The sequence below is a fragment of the Prionailurus bengalensis genome, chromosome D1, assembly GCF_016509475.1.
Source record: "Prionailurus bengalensis isolate Pbe53 chromosome D1, Fcat_Pben_1.1_paternal_pri, whole genome shotgun sequence".
NCBI lineage: Eukaryota > Metazoa > Chordata > Mammalia > Carnivora > Felidae > Prionailurus > Prionailurus bengalensis.
Window position 1 is genome coordinate 58,725,976 of NC_057346.1, and position 18,390 is coordinate 58,744,365.

The 18,390-nt window shown below is 54.3% G+C and overlaps 1 protein-coding gene across 4 annotated transcripts; it reads right to left on the reverse strand.

Moving 5' to 3' along the window:
* Nucleotides 1–592: 592 nt before the first annotated feature.
* P2RY2 (purinergic receptor P2Y2) lies at nucleotides 593–18,150 on the reverse strand. 4 transcript variants are annotated; one of them, XM_043580305.1, is made up of 5 exons: nucleotides 17,879–18,150; nucleotides 15,604–15,677; nucleotides 8,610–8,786; nucleotides 3,673–3,741; nucleotides 593–3,413 (listed from the first exon to the last, which is right to left on the reverse strand). In XM_043580305.1, the coding sequence occupies exon 5, from the start codon at nucleotides 3,407–3,409 to the stop codon at nucleotides 2,276–2,278; it is 1,134 nt and encodes a 377-aa protein (XP_043436240.1). In that variant the 5' UTR covers nucleotides 3,410–3,413; nucleotides 3,673–3,741; nucleotides 8,610–8,786; nucleotides 15,604–15,677; nucleotides 17,879–18,150; the 3' UTR covers nucleotides 593–2,275. The 4 variants fall into 4 exon arrangements, with proteins under 4 accessions (XP_043436240.1, XP_043436239.1, XP_043436241.1 ...); XM_043580304.1 differs by lacking the exon at nucleotides 15,604–15,677; XM_043580306.1 differs by lacking the exon at nucleotides 8,610–8,786.
* Nucleotides 18,151–18,390: the final 240 nt, after the last annotated feature.

Genomic DNA, 18,390 nt, shown 5'->3' on the forward strand with positions numbered 1-18,390 from the left:
GAAAGGTTGGCTCAAGGTCAGTCTGTAAGAAGTAGTCACAAAAAAGCTCATAGGGACTCTGGTTATATGAACAGAAATATAGAACCTAGAATGTGGGAGGTGAGCATTTCACATTACTTTGAACAGGACACCGACGTTGCACAATGCAGAGTAATTGGTTGGGTCATGGCTTGTGATGGGTCCCTGTTGCATGAAGGAGCTGTGTGGAACTAGATTCTAAATAGAGCAACCCCTGGGAGTGCCTCGTTCTGACAGAGTGGAAAGGGTGAAGAGGTCACAGGAGACAGGAAGACGTGGAGTGAAGGGAAGAATCTTCTCTCAGGCAGAGTGGGCCTATAGGGAAAGGGGGTCTCCCCGAGGGAGAGGGAGTAGGTCTTTATGTTTGAGATTAAGAATGAGACCTGTCAGGGGCTCCTGGGTGGCTCAGTCGGTTGAGTGTCTGACTTGGGCTCGGGCCATGATCTGGTGGTTCGTGCGTTCGAGCTCCACATTGGGCTCGTTCTTGTCAGCACGGAGCCTACTTTGGATCCTCTGTCCCTCTCTCTCTGCCCTTCCCCTGCTTGTGCTCTCTCAAAAATAAATAAAAGATGAAAAAAAAAATGAGACCTGTTAGCTTTGCCCCAAGGCTGAGCTGGTCCCTGTCCAGCTCAGCTCCACAAACCTCCACAGTGGTCCTGGCTGGACCTAGAATCTGTCACAGGTGAGAAAGATCTACCTCACCCTGAGCCAGTCTGAGCACCATTATGCCATATAGCAGGATTTTCCCAGGAGGCAGAGGATGGGACAGGAAGAGAAGCGAATCTCTCCCATACTTAGCCCCAGTGCAAAGGAGACCTCGGGTAAAGGCAAGGAAGGAGCCCTGACTTGTTAGCCTGGTGACCCACTCCCAGCCTCATTCCTGCCTTGAGACTGAGCACCGGCTGCCCAGCCTGCTTCCACTTCCTGCATACCCTGCTTTCCTGCCCCCATGTCTTTGCCCAGGATATACCCTGCACCTGGATGTTCTTCTCCGATAAACTGCTTTTCTCAGAAGCTACAGTTCAGGAGTGTGTCCCAGGAAGCCTCTCTCACATGCTGGTCCACATCTCCAATCACTCAGCATTATCCAGTGGTGCAATGGAGCATGTTGGACCTGCTTGCAAGAGCCAATTGTTAAATTTTCAGGAATTTTGCAAGGAGGCTGACATCACATTACTGGTCTGAAATTGGCCAAGGCAAGAGTATCTGCACCATGGCAATTAGCAATGCTACAGATAAGGGGTTCTCCTCACCCCATGGAAAGCCAGTTAGATGGTTTCACATTTACCAGCACATGACTGTTCATAGCCATTAATCCCTAAACTAGGGGATCCCAAGGACAGGACCCCATCTGACTCCTATCTGCACTCAGCAGAGCCAGGCACCAAAGCCACTTGGCTCTAAAGTGAGGGATGACCTGGAAAGAGGTCTGGAAAGAGGATCCCTGATGTGAGACTACCACTGAGGCAGCTAGTGGGAAGGCAGGTGGCAGAAGAGTAGAGGTTGGAGAAAGAACTCCAGTGTGGATGGTAAGAGCTTCTTAAGACTGTATCCTCATCCTCAAACCACACAATAGGGCACAACACGGCAGGCAACAACACCTTCGGTAGAAGTTGCAGCTTCAAACTGGCTCCCAGGCCCGGGAAGCCTCCAGATGAGTTTATGACATCAGCTCCCAGATGTTACAGTCACCTCTAGGGATGGGGATGCTCCTCAGAGGTGTGTCCACTGTGGCATCTAGACCTGCCCTTGACCGCTCCATGGGAAGCTCCGGCTCAGCTCTGGCTCCTTACCAGGCTCCTCTGATCACCCTGAAACTCCACCCCTCCCAGGTAGCTCAGGCCCAGACTATGTGACCTTGGTAAGTCACTTTCTTCTCTGCATCTGTTTCTCCATTTGACTCGATCAGGCTGGGTTCCAGCCTAGATACCTTGCTGGGCACAGACAGCTAATTATGTGGGAGTCAGGCCAGGGGCAGCATCGGCCCCTTACCCTTGCCTTTCACGAAGCCTTATTCCCCAACTCACACATACAAATGGTGACTGGGGTTGTAGGGACTGTTAAGATCTCTGGACTGCAGAGAACATTCTGCCAAATGACAGAGCATTGAGGTCACGGCTCCCTTGACCATCAGGCATGAGTCACTAATGGGGCATATCTAGGGAGACTATCCCAATGGAGGAAATCCTAGTCCCCACAGCCTCCCCACTCCCCCCACCCCCAATATTAACTTGCACAGGCGCCAGGGGTTCAGGTCCTACAGCCGGATGTCCTTAGTGTTCTCACCACCAGCTGCCATGGACTCTGTCCGCCTAGAGTCCTCACTGCTGCTCGACACATCTTTTGTCCTCTTGATGTCAGTCCTGTCCAACCTGTGCAGGCCCCGTCTGCGGTGAGCTGGGGTAGTAGCAGTGGGGTCTGTGGGTGGCTTGGCATCTCGGGCAAAGCGCACAAGCCTCTGCCCAGCCAGGAAGTAGAGCACGGGGTCAAGGCAACTGTTGGCACTGGCCAGCGGCCGGGTGATCTTGTAAGCCATGTTGATGGCATTGAGGGTGTGGCAGCTGAGGTCCAGGGAGCGGAAGGAGTAGTAGAGGGTGCGGGTGACATGGAAAGGCAGGAAGCAGAGGGCGAAGACAGCCAGCACCACGGCAATGGTGCGCACCGACTTGCGCTTGGCCCGCGGCAGGCCTCCCGAGGTCCCGTAGGCTGGCTTCAACAGCCGCCGAGCCATAAGCACGTAACAGACCAAGATGATGGCAAAGGGCACTGCGAAGAGCAGGCCCAGCATGACAGAACTGTAGGCCACGAACTGGCTGAAGAGCTCGGGTGCTGAGGTGTCGTGGCAGGTAATGCGGCCGCCACGCGCGCTGGTGGTGACGAAGTAGAGCACGGGTGACTGGCAAGCCAGCACCAGCACCCACACGGCAGCTGCCACCCGGCGGGCATAGCGGGCCCGGCCCCAGCGCAGCGAGCGCAGCGGGCGCAGGACCCCCAGGCATCGGTGCACGCTGATGCACGTGAGGAAGAGGATGCTGCAGTAAAGGTTGGTGTAGAAGAGGAAGCGCACCAGCTTGCAGAGCACTATGCTGAAGGGCCAGTGGTCCCCGCGGGCGTAGTAATAGACCAGCAGCGGCAGGGAGGCTGCGTACAGCGCATCGGACACGGCCAGGTGGAACATGTACGTGGTGGACGCGTTCCAGGTCTTGAGGCGGCACAGGAAGATGTAGAGCGCCACGGCGTTGAGACACAGCCCGAGCACACACACCACACCATAGGACACAGGCAGCAGCACGTACTTGAAGTCCTCATTGAAGCGGCACTTGTAGCCCAGCTCGTCCCCACCCCAGGTGTCATTGACGGTGCTGTTCCAGCGGCCCGGGCCTGTGGCCATTGCCCTGAAGGGAAGGGGTGGTGGGGAGAACAGCCACGAGGGTCACAACCAGGGCTCAGTGGGGAGGCCTGACACACCCACCTGACCGGGGCCATGAGGGACCCCAAGCACCCATAGATTCCCTTGGTTAAGGTCTGCCCCACCACAGTCAAGGCCTTTGCGGCCACCTGACCTGGCTTCCTCCCTGGACCCCGAGGGCCCAGAACCTCGGAACCCCGGAACTTCGAGGATGCGTGAGGTCTAGGAATATCGTGGCCACACACCTTTAAAACTTCACAACAGGGGCAGGCACACTACATCCTGAGGGCCAGATGCAGTCCACCAGTCTGTTTCTGTAAAAAAAAAAAAAAAAAAAAAAGCTTGATTGGAACACAATCATACCCACCTTATTTATAAAGAGTTGAATAGTTGCAACAAAGACCGTATATTCCCCAAAGCCTAAAATAGTTACCCCTGGCGTTGTTTTTTTGTTTTTTGTGGGGTTTTTTTTTGTTGTTTTTTTTTTAATTTTTTTTTAATGTTTATTTCTGAGACAGAGAAAGACAGAACATGAGTGGGGGAGGGGAGAGAGAGAGAGGGAGACACAGAATCAGAAGCAGGTTCCAGGCTCTGAGCTGTCAGCACAGAGCCCGACGCGGGGCTTGAATTCATGGACCGTGAGATCATGACCTGAGCCGAAGAGGGTCGCTCAACCGACTGAGCCACCCAGGCGCCCCTGTTTTTTGTTTTTGTGTGATTGTTTAAGACTGGCAACCCTGCTCTAGAACCTCAGGAGCACAGAGTTCTAGATGGAGGATCCTGAGCTCTAGCATCTGAGGATCGGGGGGTCCCAGAGCAGTGTTGTCTCAGATTCACAGAAAGGGGGCTATCGGGCTGGCTGGCTCCACCTCACACCCAGCGCTCACTGGACGGTGGGCAGCCTCTACCTTGCTGGAAGTATTAGAAAGCTCTTTCCTTTAGCTCATCTTTCTGCCCTCTGAGAGGCTCTCTGGCCTCCTGCCTGGTATTTTGGTATTTGAGGGAGTATTTCCAAGGGTCTCCCCCTTTAGTCATTCATTAACCTCCCAGCAAATAGTTTTTAGGTACTCCTATATTCTGGCACTTTCGGCACTTGTAAACAGCAGCCCTGCTCCCCGGCCCATGAGGCTACCAGATGGGACAGTGACCCTTCTGAAGATGCCAGGGAAGTCTGGGGCAGAGGTGAGAATGGGAACAGAGAGGGACTTCTTTTGTGGGGAAATTCAGCTTCCCTCATACCTACCCAGCTTCTCTTCACACACCACCACTATCTTGATGGTCTCTTGCCTTATTCCTAGTGGGCATATGTACCCATGGGGCCTGACTGCCCACAGAGTAAGTACCTGGAGCACAGATTGTCCATCTTCGTCATCTCCTTGTCCCCACCAATGTGACCAGTAAGAGCTCTCTCTCAGCGGGGAGCAGAGGACAGAGAGCCCAGGCTGGAGGGCAAAGATGTGGCCAAAGTTCCCAGCGTCAGGCTGGAAATCGTAGCAGGTAGGCAGGTTTGGGACAAACATGAAGAATAACTTTCTAACAGTGGGAAGGGGCTGGGGAGCTGCTATTTTTTCCAACCCCACTACCATGGATGCTTTAAGGTATTACTTCATTTCATCTTTACAACATGTTTCTGGGAACCAGGTTATCATGCCCAGTTTTCCAATAAAGAGGCTGAGATCATTCAAGTAATTTGGCTAAGGTCATATGGTTAGGGATGGCTACAACTCATCCGGGTGCATCCCACAGTGGAAGGGGCTGTAGGAAGGAGGTAGTGAACTCCTTGTTCTGGGGGCATGCCAGCGTCTCTTCCAGCAGAGTCTGCAGAAAGGCTTGTGTCCTGTGTGTGGGTGTGTCTGGGAGGACAGAGGGGGCAGATGACATGTGAGTCCTCCCCATCCTAGGTATCTGGGGTGGTACAATTCCCTTCATCTTGGAACCGAGGTCCCGAGAGGCTGGGGCTTGGAGATTCTAGAGGGCCAGTGACATCCACTCCCTTAGACCATGAGCTTCCTGCCCAGCCTGGCCTCCCAGTAGTAGTTCAGGGCCCCTGAGGTTGACATTAGGGGGCCGAGAGACACATAGGTCTCTCAGTTTCCCTTCTCTCCCCAAACCCTTTTCCCGCACCCCAGAATCTTCCCTGTCTCCCGGTGTCAGCAGAAGTGCAACCAAGAGCATGCACCTGCCTCTCACAGACACAGGTTCCTCCCCAAGGAACCAGGGCTGGTCCAGGGTGAGCAGGCAGGGAGGCTGTGTGGTGCCAAGTTGAGCAGGGGCAGCTCCCCCTGCCATGGGGAACTCTGGCAGGGCCAAGCTCCTAGGACCCCTCTTGCCCCGAGCCAGGACTGAGGACCCGACACTCAAGCGTCTCCTGCATCCCACCCCTTCTCCATGCAGCCCCGCGTTGCCTCCACCCTTGCTGCCAGAGCCACTGCATCCGCCTCCCTGCCTCTAGCCTCAGTTCCCCCAATCCAGGGGGCCTTCTTGAAGACAAAGTCATTCCCTTGTTCGAAACCCTCTGTGACTCCTGCCTATTCTCAGGAGAAAACCCCACTCCTCCTCAGTCTGGTATGGGATGGTTTCATAACCCAGCCTCGGTCAGCCTCACCAGCCCCATCCTCTGTGACCTGCAGTTTCCTGAATGCACCCAACACTCTCCCTCCCAGCCCTCGTTCATAGTGCTCCTTCAACCTGGAATCCATTCACACCCCTCGTCTCCACCTGTTGGAATGACAACTTTTTATCCTTCAGTGCAACAAACTCCAGCGATTAAGAACCTGGCCTCTGGAGCCAGACCACCTTTGTTTCCTCATCTGTAAAATGAGGCGATTAATAGAACCTACATCATACAACTGCTGTGACGATTGAGTAATTTGTGTGAAATGTTTGGAGCAGTGCCTGGCACATAGTAGGTACGTTGTGGTGGTATAAGGCTCAGCCCAGATGTGGCCTTTTCCTGAAATCTGCAGGAAGCTCTCCACCAGTGGAGGAGCGATAGAAGGTCTTCACTGGAGGCTGTGCAGCAGGTGAGTGCGGTGGGCCAGGGGACTGGTGCTAAAGCCTAAGCCAGGGCCAGGCCTGGGAACCTTGTGAGGGGAGAGATGTGGAGGGGTTAGGGAAGAAGGCCAGAGAGTCTGGCCCAGAGGGAGTTTGGGTTGAAGAGGGGCAGGGTGTCTGGCTCAGGGGTTGGGGGAGGAGCAGGTATGGGGAGAGGGGGACTCGTTGTCAGACATGGTAAATGTGGGGTGCCCTGAGGGGTGTCATGGGACGTGGGGAAGGGCAAAGCCCAGGACCACCAGATCCAGCACTTTGGGAGGTGGGCTGGGAGTTGCTGGCTCCCAGCAGCTACAGGAGGAGCATGGAGGCCTGAGTGAGACTGAGGAGCTGTGGAGAGGCCACATTCCCTCCCCCGTGGGGACACTGGGTTGGGGTGTCCCGCTCTGCCACAAAACCCCAGGTGACATCAGGCATTTCCTGCCCTCCTGAGGCTCAGACCTCTCGTGGACTGAATCCCCCAGCCTTCGAGAACTGGAGTCCTAAATCTCCATGAGATGCTCTGCCCACTGAAGACAGGGGAAGCACACACACCCAGTCCCCCTCCACACTGCTGCTCTGCTCCTGCCCGAGTGCCTAGGCCTGGCGGGTCTCTCCTCTGGGTCATGATGGCCCTCCCCCACCCTCCATCCCTCCAGCCATAGTCCACATCTCTACACAGAGTTTCTTTCTAATCATCAAGGGTGGAATCTCTGATGATGGTGAGAAGGGGGGAGACTTCCCTAACTTTCTCCTGAAGCGAGGAAGCTGTCCTTTCCACCTGTTTTAAGACATCCTGGCCTCCACCCTCCCAAGCCAGCTGGGGACTCCATTGTCATGGCCCCTTTCCAGACTGACCCTGCCTGCCCTCTCCCTGGCAGGAGAGGCTGGCCCATCAACCTGTGAGTACATCTTTCCTGCCCCCCCACCCTCCGGCCCCTGCTTATGAAGACAGCTGACTCCTTAGCCCTCTCTCTCAGCCCTCTCCTCTACCTCTCCTTACCTCCCATACCCTTGGGGTCTCTCCCCAGGATCTCTCACCCTAGAGACCAGCTCCCATCTTTGTCCAACACCACTTGCCAGCCCCTCTGTGCCCGGTTCTGGCTGGCTTGCCCCTTTTAAGTGCCCTGCCAGCCTTCCCTGCCTTTGCTCATGCTATTCTTTCTACCTGGACAGCCCTTCCAAAACCCATTCACACTGTACTCCATCATGGCCATCCCTCAAGGCTCTTCTCAAGGGTCACCTCATCTCTGAAGCTCTCGCACTCTACCACCCCAGACACTCCTCACACCCTGTTGGGAATTTGTTTCCACCCTCTAGAAACCCCAAAACATTCTAGGTGCTTCTAGAAGTCTTGGTCCATCTGATTCTTTTCTCTGTCCCTATCATCCAGCAAGAGGCCTGCTCCAAAGCAGGTATGACATGAGTGGAAGAATGAATGAATGAATGAATGAATGAAACAATCAAGCACAAGAGGATATGGGAGTCCAGAGGAGACTGAGTCTCATGGCAGTTGCTCTCCTTTCCCTTATTCCTCTGAGGGCCTCCCAGAGTTGTCCTGACACTTAAAGATTTCTCAGCTGCTGACCCCAGGGGGCCTCCTGGGGAGCACTCCTGGGGACCAGCACACCTGGGCCTGCTCCTGCCCTAGACAGGCCTCTGGACTTCCTCTCTTTCAAGAGCCCTGCCCTTCTCTGGACAGGCCAGGGAAATGCCAGGAGAGGGGAACTGGACCTAGGCATTCTGGAGGTGGGTCAGCTGTCTGAATCAAGCACATTCTTTTATCTTGCTCATCTCTGGCTCAGGTCATGGGTCAGTCTGAGTCAGGAGCTTCTGGTCCTGGTGCCCCCTACCCCCAACACCTCACTTTGTAGGGGCCAAACCTGGGCTGAACAGCGTCCATGCAGCACCCCCCACCCTCACTCCTCAGGAGATACTGCCATAGAGGTTAAGCTATTTGTTCAAGATCACACTGCCAGGAGTTGGAAAAAATGGGTTTGACACCAGGACTCCCTGGCTCTGAAGCCTGAATTCATCAGAGCCTGGGATGAGTGAGCAAGGTGGGGATCCCCTGGATCGAACCCTGGTCCAGCATATACACATGCACAAGTGAGCCTCCCAGCCAGTGGACCCTGCCCTCCCATGTCCATACCTGACCAGCCCCTGCTCACAGTCAGGATGTTCAGAGCCGCCTCAGGTTTCTCATTCATGAATGCATAGGCCTGGACCAGGATGCAGGGAATTCTTCAGGAAACAGGAAAAACAGGTCCTCTGGCCTGGGGATAAACCCAGCTTCCAGCACTTCTCAGGGCGGGCAGTGCTGCGGGCTCTGTGGGAGGTGGAGACAGCATGGGCTCTTGGGTTCCAGGTCATAGGAAGTCAGCCAGGCAGAGCCCTCCCAGGCCTGCCTCCTATGCATCAACCTTGGTCCAAAAGAGGCAAGCACTGGTGTGTTTGCCTGTCCCAGGAGGGGTGCCCTCTGCCCACCCACACGCCCTGGCTGTCTACCCTCGGCTCACATGTTCCAGGGATGGTTGTTCCCAGCCTCCTTCCCCAGGCACCCCCTTTCACAGGAGTGTGGCTCTGCTGGGAAAGGTCTCCCTCACATCCTGCAGAGCTGAGCTGAGCTGAGCCTCCAATGCCCCTCCCTCTGTCCTGGTCTATGCTTCAGTCCCTAGAGGAGGAAACAGTCAACACCCTCCTTGCCCAGTATCCACTCAATAGTACTTCCGCCCATACGGTTTTTTGTTCAAGCTATGTCTCTACCTGGAACACACCCCCTCCCCTGTCCCACCTCTAATCATTCCTCCACAGATGCTGTAACACACATGAACACACACAGGCATGGACATACACAAATATCCAGATACATGGAGACATACACAGTCACATTCAGATGTATACACAGCATGTGCACACACACACACACACACACACACACACACACATACACACACACTGTTCTAGACAGGGACTAGAACAGCCTTTAGAAATCACCTGCACTAAACTCCCATTTGACAGAGGAGAACACTGAGGCCCTGTCACAAGGCCTCACCATAAGTCAGGGACAGAGCCAAGATTGGAATGCAGGCCTTCTGAATTCTGGCCCTGGCTTTTGTCTTGTCTGGCAGGCCCTCACACACACACCAGGCACAAGGTTTCACTGAGGGGATGGTTACATGGTGGAGGGACCCCTTTGTATGTGCAAGTCCCAGCATCCTCCAGAACCAGACTTACCAGAGGGGAAAAAGAACATTCCCTTCCTCTTTCCATCTGCTTCATTTCCCTGCACTGGGGTGGGGGTGGGGGTGTCTGAGACAGTTGAAGCCGGGTCTCCAGGCTGGAAGCAATGTACGAGCATGGAGAGAAGTGGGAAGAGGAGAAGGGGAGGATGGCTGCAAGAATGGGAAGGAGGTGTGGCACTGGGGAATGCCCCTAGGCCACTATTTTCCCAGCACACCTTGCCACAGGAGTCTCAGGTTCACGTGGGGCAGTGGGCTGGTAGCCATTTGCCAACCTGCTCCAGAGTCCAGTGACGAAAGAGGTTAACCTTTCACCCCACTCCACCCCCTCTTCTCCTTAGGATATGTCTTCACTCAAGAGACTAAGGAGGAGCACAGCACTTTCTCAAAGCCATTCTCCTATTTCTGAGATGGATCTCTACCACCCATCCTTCCACACTTTAAAATTCTAATATACCCTTGAGAATATATCTCTTTCCCACCCATGTGTAACCCAATGCTCGCCAATGAACCTGTCAGTTGAACCAGTGCAGTGGCTCAGACATGCCACTCTTCCCCACCCCATAGCCTTAGTCTTGTGTTTTTCCTCCACACCATTGCACAGCCTGCTCACTTATCTCCTTGCCTCCACCCCTCCCCTCCTATCCATCTTCCATTCTGCAATCACAGGTCTTCCTACAACACAAATCTGACTAGACACTGTAAGCTCAAAACCCTTCCATGGCTCCCTATTGCCCTCAGGCTAACATCCAAGCTCTTGAGCCTGGCATTCAAGGCCCTGGCTGACCTGGCCCCTGACGCCCCTCTAGACAACTCTCCCTCTCTGCCTCCAGCCTCATCTTCCTGTCCCAAGCACAGCAAAAGCAGTCCCATGATCACATCTTCACTCAGGGACACCCTCCCTTATCTTCAACATATATATTATAACAAAAGTTGAGTGCCTGCTCTGTGTCAGGCTCCATATTAGTTGGCTTTATAGACCTCTTCTCATTTAAGCCTGAGAAGCTCAGAGAAGCTAAATAATCTCTCCAGGGTCCCAAAGCTAGCAGCTTGCAGAGCAGTCTTGATCTGTCTGACTGCAGGAGCCGTGCCCCTGATCACTACCCCCTACCCTCCTCAGCCTAGGTCCTCTGCTCCGGGAAGCTTCCTGACCAGCCCTCTTTGAGCCCCATGGCTCTGCCTGTCTGGTCAGTTCTCTGCCAGAGGGAACACCCTAGTGGCAGGGCTAGAATCTACTCTTCCTGGTATTTCCTCATTGTGAAGCAGACATGATGATTATTGTATTCATTTTACAATTAAAACAACAACAACAAACTAAGGCCAGAAATGGTAGCCCCAGATCCCACCCAGGGTCACCAGTGAGTTAGGGGCAGACCACTTGCCCCCTCTGCCTGGCTCCGCCCCTACCCCAAGGGCTGGGTCTTTCTCCTTGTAGCCCCAGGCTGGTTAACTCAAAGCCATGAGGAGGGGGTGAGGCAGTTCCCAGGCTGACTGCAGAATTTCCAGGGTGGTTGGACAACATTCCAGCTTCTCCACTAGGGCAGCTCCAGAATGAATGTACTGCCCATTCACCTGCCTACCTGGCTGGCCCTGTCCAGCTTAGCAGGGGAGTATGATGCATCACCACTCTGGAAACCCTTGCAGCCTGCCTCTGCTGGGGGTGGGGTGCTGTGAGGGGAAACAGAGGACTTGGACCCAGAACGCCATCGAGGGACAGGGGAGGGCACTGGGCAGGTGGGAAATCCCAGTTCTGCCATTTCCATCTGTGGTACTTGGACAAGTCTCAGCTGTATAACCCCAATCTTAATTTCTTTACAATCTAAGAAGGGTATGCACTGCATAAGGTTGTTGAGACAGTTAAAGGAGATGATTTATTCATTTTATGAAATAACTTAAAAAGATATGATTTCAGCAGGTGGTGAAGATAGGGAGGATGGGAGTATTTCAGGAAGACAAGAGGGGCAGGAAAGCCACAGGAATTATGAGCAAAGTAGCAAGGTCACAGCCAGACGGACTATAGGTCAAGTTTCCCACCCTGAAGGCCATCCTCAGAAGGAAGGGCAGTCCGAGGACTGCCCCCGCCAAAGGAACTAGACGCAACTATACTCCTTAGTTCATTCACCCTTTCCAAAGGTTTGCCATAACTATGCCTGTCCCCATTCAGGGCACTTGGGGACTCCAAGGTGAGTTGGACCCTTCTGTGATCTCAAGGAGCTCACTGTCAAGGTGGTGGGTGTCGGGGAGGATAGGGGAAGACCCAGAAAAGGCAATGATAATTCAGGGTGATCAGGGCTGAAGGAAGCAGAGGCACCAGGGTTGGGTTGAAGCAGCCAAGAGGGTCCCTAATAGGAACTGGGGGTAGGGTGGTCAGGGAAGGCTTCCTGGAGGAGAGGACACCTGACCTTCATTTTGGAAGATGGACAAGAGTCAGGTGCATGGAAACAGAAGAGGAGTAGAGTGAGCAAAAACCAGGGCAAACGATCACATAGTATGTCTCAGGAACTGACAGTCATCCCCGTGGCTTGAGGGAAGTAGAGAGGGCAAGGATGGATAGGAGGACAGGAAAGATCCTGGAAGTTATCTTTCACCCCCTCCCAAATGTCCTCCACAGGCTTGAAGGCCAGTAGGCTCCCAGCCTTGCCTGATACGCTTTCTGCACCACCAGCACTGGGGCTGGTCTGGGGAAATAGCTGAGGGGGTAACCTCAGATAGTATCAGTAGGTGCTGTGGCAGTGGGAAGCCTCTGCAGCCTCCTCCAGAAAGCCCTTGGGTTCACCAGTCCTCTTGGAGACTCTCACCCTGTAGGGAGCCCCTAGAATCCTGGCTGTGGGGGCCACACACTAAGAGAACATCTGAATGCATGCACGAGTCTCAGATCAACCAGGCTGGCCTCCCACTTACAGACCAGGAAACTGAGACTCCTTAAGAGGAAGGGCCTTACTCAAGGTCTGGTGTTCTAATTACATTCATTGTAGGGTTGAGCACCTTCACCCCCACCCCAGAGCAGGACTGCAAACTACCCGTCCCTCCTCTGACCCAGCAGGGTCCAGCCCAGCACAGTGCTATAGACACACTGCTAAATGGAACCAGTTGAGAACCACAGTGCCCTGAACTCCACCCGGACCTATCACATCCAAATGTCTCCAGCCAGACCTAGAAGAAAGAACCCTGGGTTCAGGCTCCAACTTCAAACCACCCATGCTGTGCAACATTGGTCAAGTTAACTTCCCTCTCTGAGCCTCGAGTTCTTCACTGATCAGATGGGGAGAATCACCACACCAGACAGCTCCTGAGGAAGGAGTAAGACAAGGGGACAGACAGGTAGTACTCCATGTGGCTAGCAAATCATGCTGTGTTCTGATGTGGGGGGCTGCATCTACCTGTCCTGGCTGAGAGACACAGAAACCCTTCTCAGGCAGAGGGGCAGAAGTCATGGGCAGAGTAGGCAGGGAAGGCTCTTGGAAGGGGCTATGGTCAGGTCAGGAGAGAAGTAGAAAGAGCCCAGCATGGAAGAAAAAAGGAAGAATGGAGAAGCCAAGGTAGAAAATAGGACAAAAGTGTAGAACAAGTAGGTCTGTGATTCTGAGACTTTCTCACTCTGGGTGCTTCCAGAATTCTGAGTTCATTGGTTCTGACAGTCCAATTTAAGAGCCTCTGGTTCTTAGAGTAAATGGTAAGTGTTTCTTCAATTCTGCCACTTGCTGCTTTTCATAGCCTTTGGTTCTGAGCTTCTCAGAACCACAGGAGTCTGCACTCTCAGAGTAACGTAATCAAAAATCACTGTCCCAGGAGCCATAAAGTCTCAGCAAACACTTGCCAGTACTCCCATGTGCTCAACCTCAGAGGAACACTGCAAACCCAGACTCAGGTCAGACTTGGTCAGGAGCTCCAGTCTGGATGGGGAGAAAGACACAGATGTGGAAGGAGTCCACTTGAGTGATTAAGCCATGACCAAGGGAAGCCCGGGAACCATAGAGCCCAGAGGAACCCCTAACCAGCCTGGGGAGATAGTCAGGGAAAGCTGCTCAGAGGAGAGGTCATTTGAGCTGGGACTCAGTGAAAGATTAGGAGTTTGTCAGGTGGACAACAAAGATAGGAGGGCACTGAAGGCAGAAGAAAGAGCACGTGCAAAGACACAGTGGTGTGATAGTGTGGCCAGGAGGTCATGTGAGGCTGGAATGGAGGGGTGGGTGGCACAGAATGTGTATGGACCTGAGGCACTCACATGAAAAGGCTTGAATGCCAGGCTGAGGTGCTTGGCATCTAACCTGAGGACAATGGGGTGCCATGGCAGGCCTTAAGCAGGGAAGGACATACTCAGAGTTGACCTTGACAAAGATGATGCCACAGAAAGTAGATAGGACAGGGGAGTCTAAAGGGAGGAAGACCAAGGAGGAGACTACACATAAAATGGTCCAGTGAGAGGCACTGATACCTTGGCCCTGGATTTTCTGTGAGTTGGGGAACATCCTTGCTGGCCCACAGCTCTACCACAGCAAGATTCCTCCTCCCACATTTGGGACCGAGGAAGCTGGGCACTCGCCAGGAAGCCAGAGCAACACCAGAAGCCTCCCCTGAGGGGGTGGGAAAAGAGAGGGTCATGTGGGCCCCAAGAAGCTTGAAGGAGGCCTTCCTCCCATGCTTTAGGGCCCAAGCCCTAGACAGGGTGCCAGGGTGGAGGGCTAAGGAGGGAGCAGCTGCCCAGGAGGGCCCAGGCTACCCACACTCCTATCAGGGACTCTAGCCACTCACCCTGGACCAGAAATACTCAGGCCTAGGAGATTCTATAACAGGGAAGTGGAGGAACTCCTCTGCTCAAGAATCAACTGTAGCTCTCCAGGGAGTAAGGCCCTCCTCTTTGACTATATACCCATTTCCACAAGGTCATTCATTTCTCAAACACTCACTGGCACCTGCTCTGTGCCCAACCTGTGCTGGATGATACAGAGAGAGAAAGCAGGCTGGCCTAGTCCTTCACCTGACCTCTAGGATGAGCACAGAGGTCAGAAAGGATTTCACCAGGGATGCGTGGCTTCTCTGGTCCTGTGAGCAATGTGGCTAATCAGGCCACAAGCAAAACCTAAAGTCATGTTTTCAGGGCAATATTCAAACTTCCTTCACCCTGAAAGCCAGAGAATGGAGCTCTGAATCTCAGATGGAACTTCTGTCTTAAATGGGGAGAGGTAAGTTGGGTCAGGTAGCCCTAGCTTTCACCTCAGCTCTGTGATCTTGGGAAGGAAACTCCCTGAGCCTCTACTTCCTCATCAGCGAAATGGGGATAACAATTCCTCCCTCATAGGATTGATAAAGGATAAAATGAGAGACTTTTATAAATTGTTACTAGTAAGCTAAGCTGTCTTTGCAGAGGGGACACAGGGAGAGGAAGGCAGTCAGTGGTTAAAATTCCAATATCTAGCACAATCCCTTGTTACTGCACCCTTGTTCTAATATCTTCAAAATGCATTTCTTTAAAAGTCTCTGAGTATCACACTTCTCCCTGTGCATTGCACTCCACAGCTTACAAAGCCCTTTCCTGACCACTGTCTTAAGAATTAAGGCGTCACAGCAGGGCACCTGGGGGGCTCAGTCAGTTGAGCATTGGACTTTGGCTCAGGTCATGGTCTCACAGTTCCTGGGTTCAAGTCCCACATCGGGCTTGCTGCTGTCAGTGCAGAGCCTACTTCGGATCCTCTGTCCCTGCCTCTCTCTGCCCTCTCCCACTCAAGCACACTGTCTCTCAAAAATAAACATTAAAAAAAAAAAAAGAATTGTCATAGCAACCTTGCATTTGAAGAGGCAAGGATCATCAGATCCAATTTACAGATAGCCAACTGACAATCTAGAGGGGGAGAGTGGCCTCTCTAAAGGCCATAGCCAGGAAAGAAGCCAAATCAAAGCACTCACCCATGAGACCTTGGTGATTTCTCATACTTTTAGCTGGTCCTTGGAGGATCCAGAAGCCTCAGGGCCTGTGCATCCTGGGCAAGAAGAAAATAAGAATGGAGGGGTCGTAGCCTCAGTCTGCAACACAAGCTTGGCAGCCATTTATGAAGGTCAGCCACTGTGATCCTCCAACTCCTCTGGCTAGACCCCAGGGCAGCCCAAGGCAGAAAAAAGAGGAGATTGAGAATTCTTCCATGCCAGGGCAGCCCAAGGCAGAAAAAAGAGGAAATTGAGAATTCTTCCATGCCAGGGCCTCCCAGGAACATACTCTCAACACAGGACCTTAGTGGTGCTGGCCTCCTTTTAGAGGCTGGCAGGGCAAGAACTGCCCCCCCCACCAGGAAGAGCTGGGATGAGATCAATTGCAGGTCTCCTGGCTCCCACTGGGGGAGGGAGAGCCCTAGGTATCCCCAAATTCCTCAGCAGGAACATCTAAGGTCTGAGGGACCAGACCCTTGGCCAAGGGATCAAGGGCTCAGAGTATAAGTAATGCCTGGATGGTTCTAGTGTCAATATCTGATCTCCTTGTATAGCACTACCCAATCCATTCTCCACCCTGCAGCCAGAGAGATCTTTCTGAAATGCTGCTTTGACCATGAATCCTCCTTGTTCACAAACCTTCCATGGCTCCCTATCACCTACAGAGTGAAATCAGTTTTCGGCTTGTACACTCTGGGTCCTGTAATGCCTCCAGGACACACTGTTCTGACAACCTGTGCCACCTGTCTTGATCACTGGATTCTAGTTTCCTCTTCTTTGTGATGACATGGAGCTCCACTGTAGACATGCCTTCACTGGGGAAGCTGGGGGTAGGGAACAGGGGATAGAGGCTGCTGGTGCTCTCTCAGTTCAGCTCAGCCCTGTGCAGGGTGCTGGCAAAAGAGAAATGAGTGACGGCCAGTTTCTGTCCTCCAGGGGGCCCCAGACCTCTGGTGAGGGAAGGAGGGGGACAGAGACCATAACTGTCCAAGGTGGAACCAGGGCTGTAAGTCCTGGGACTTTCAAGAGCCAGAAGATGCTCCAATCCAACTGTGGGATCAAGGAAGGCTTCCCCAAAGAGGGAGCATCTGAGCTGGGCCCCAAGGCTAGGTAATTCTCCAACTGAGGAAGATGAGGGTAGGAGGGCATTTCAGGTAGTGAGTATATAGAATATGCCGCAGTCCAAAAGCAGAAAACTGTCTTGTGTATGTAGCAGAACTACATGTAATCACTAGAGGGCAAAGGGTCAGGCAGGAGAGGGGCTGGAGAGGTTGACAAGAAGCAGTTCTTGGAGGCCTTGAGTCCCAGGCTAAGGGGTTCAGGATGGGTCTTGTTAGCCCAGGGAGGAGAATAGTTGAGATTTGGGTTTCAGGCAGTTCCCTCCAGGGATTGACCCCACCCCCCATCCCCAAGCCGTGAGCCTACCCAGGAGAACACTGGTGCTGAACATGACCCACACATTAGGAACTTGACGGCCCTCAAGTTCCATATTCTTGTTTTTCCCCTTTTACAGATGAAGCCACTAAGGCTCAGAGAAGGTCACATAGTGGCCAGGGCAGGATTGGAATATAGGTCTGAGTCTCCAGAGAGCTTTTGCGGGCCCTGTCTGTTTAAAGAATCTTCTTCCCAACCACTACCACACACACAGATAACTGAGACTTTACCAGGGCCCCACCCTAGCCCTCAAAAGCTCCCCATTATCACAGCCTAGCTCCCCAAACAAACCACGCACCTCAGGCTGCAGGCCCAGGGAAGCTGAGGATGCCAGGCTGAAAGAAACAGCTGCCACCAGCCCCACAGACCCCAAACGGGCAGTTTTAATCCGCAGCTGGGCCTGGCCCTTGGGTCTGGCTCCTGGGGGAAAGTAGGGCAACCTGCCACCGACAGCCCCCAGTTGGGGAGCTGAGGGAGGGCACTGCCCTTCTCCAAACTGACCCTTCCTACAGCACTGCCTGCCAGATTAAAAGCCTCCTGACAGAGGCTTAACTGTCCTTCCAGGCCACTGTCCCAGCCCCCACCCCCACTCCCACCCCCAGTTTTACCCGGTCCGGGCGGGGTGGAGTGCCCCGGGTTTGAGGAGGCTCGGCGGGGCTCCAGGGGCTCGCGGGTCTCTGGCCGCGGTCCCCCGCCTCGGGGCGCTCACTCACACCAGAGCACACACACAAACAAGTCCCACAGGTTCAACTACTCGACCCGCTGGGGCGCACGCACTCACCCACTGACACTGACTTTCCCAAAGAGGCCGACACACACTCACCGGGGTATCTGATCGCGCTCGCGGAGATCGACGCTACGGCGGAGACAAAGTTCGATCACAGACCCACCGGCACACTCCCACTGCTCGGAGCCGTGCCTCACTCGGACCGCCACGCGCCCAGGGCTCTGCCTGCCCAGCGCCGCGTGGGCAGCCACCGCATCCGCGCCTGCCGACCTGTCTCCTCCTCCGATCCCTCCGGGCAGCCCGCCCCTCACCTCCGCGGGGCGCTCGACCGCCAGCCCCGCCGAGGCCGCCGCTCCGGTGCCCGCGCCCGCGTCCCGCCGCCGCCGCCGCCGCCGCCGGCACCCACGTGCCCCGAGCCCCGCCCGCCGCGCCCAGCTCCCTGCCCAGGCCGGGTCAGGCGGGGGCGGGGCGGACTCTGGACAGACCCTGGCACCGCCCCCTCCCTCCCGAACGGACACCTCGCCACCCGCTCGGGGGCGCTAGGCTGGGGGGGACGCGGGCAGCGCGGGAAGGGGCCTGCGGTGACTGACCTACCGCCTGGCGGAACC

Bases quoted from the DNA above. Each gene is read 5' to 3' on its own strand.
- P2RY2 (XM_043580307.1), bottom strand. From the start codon at position 3,409: ATGGCCACAGGCCCGGGCCGCTGGAACAGCACCGTCAATGACACCTGG.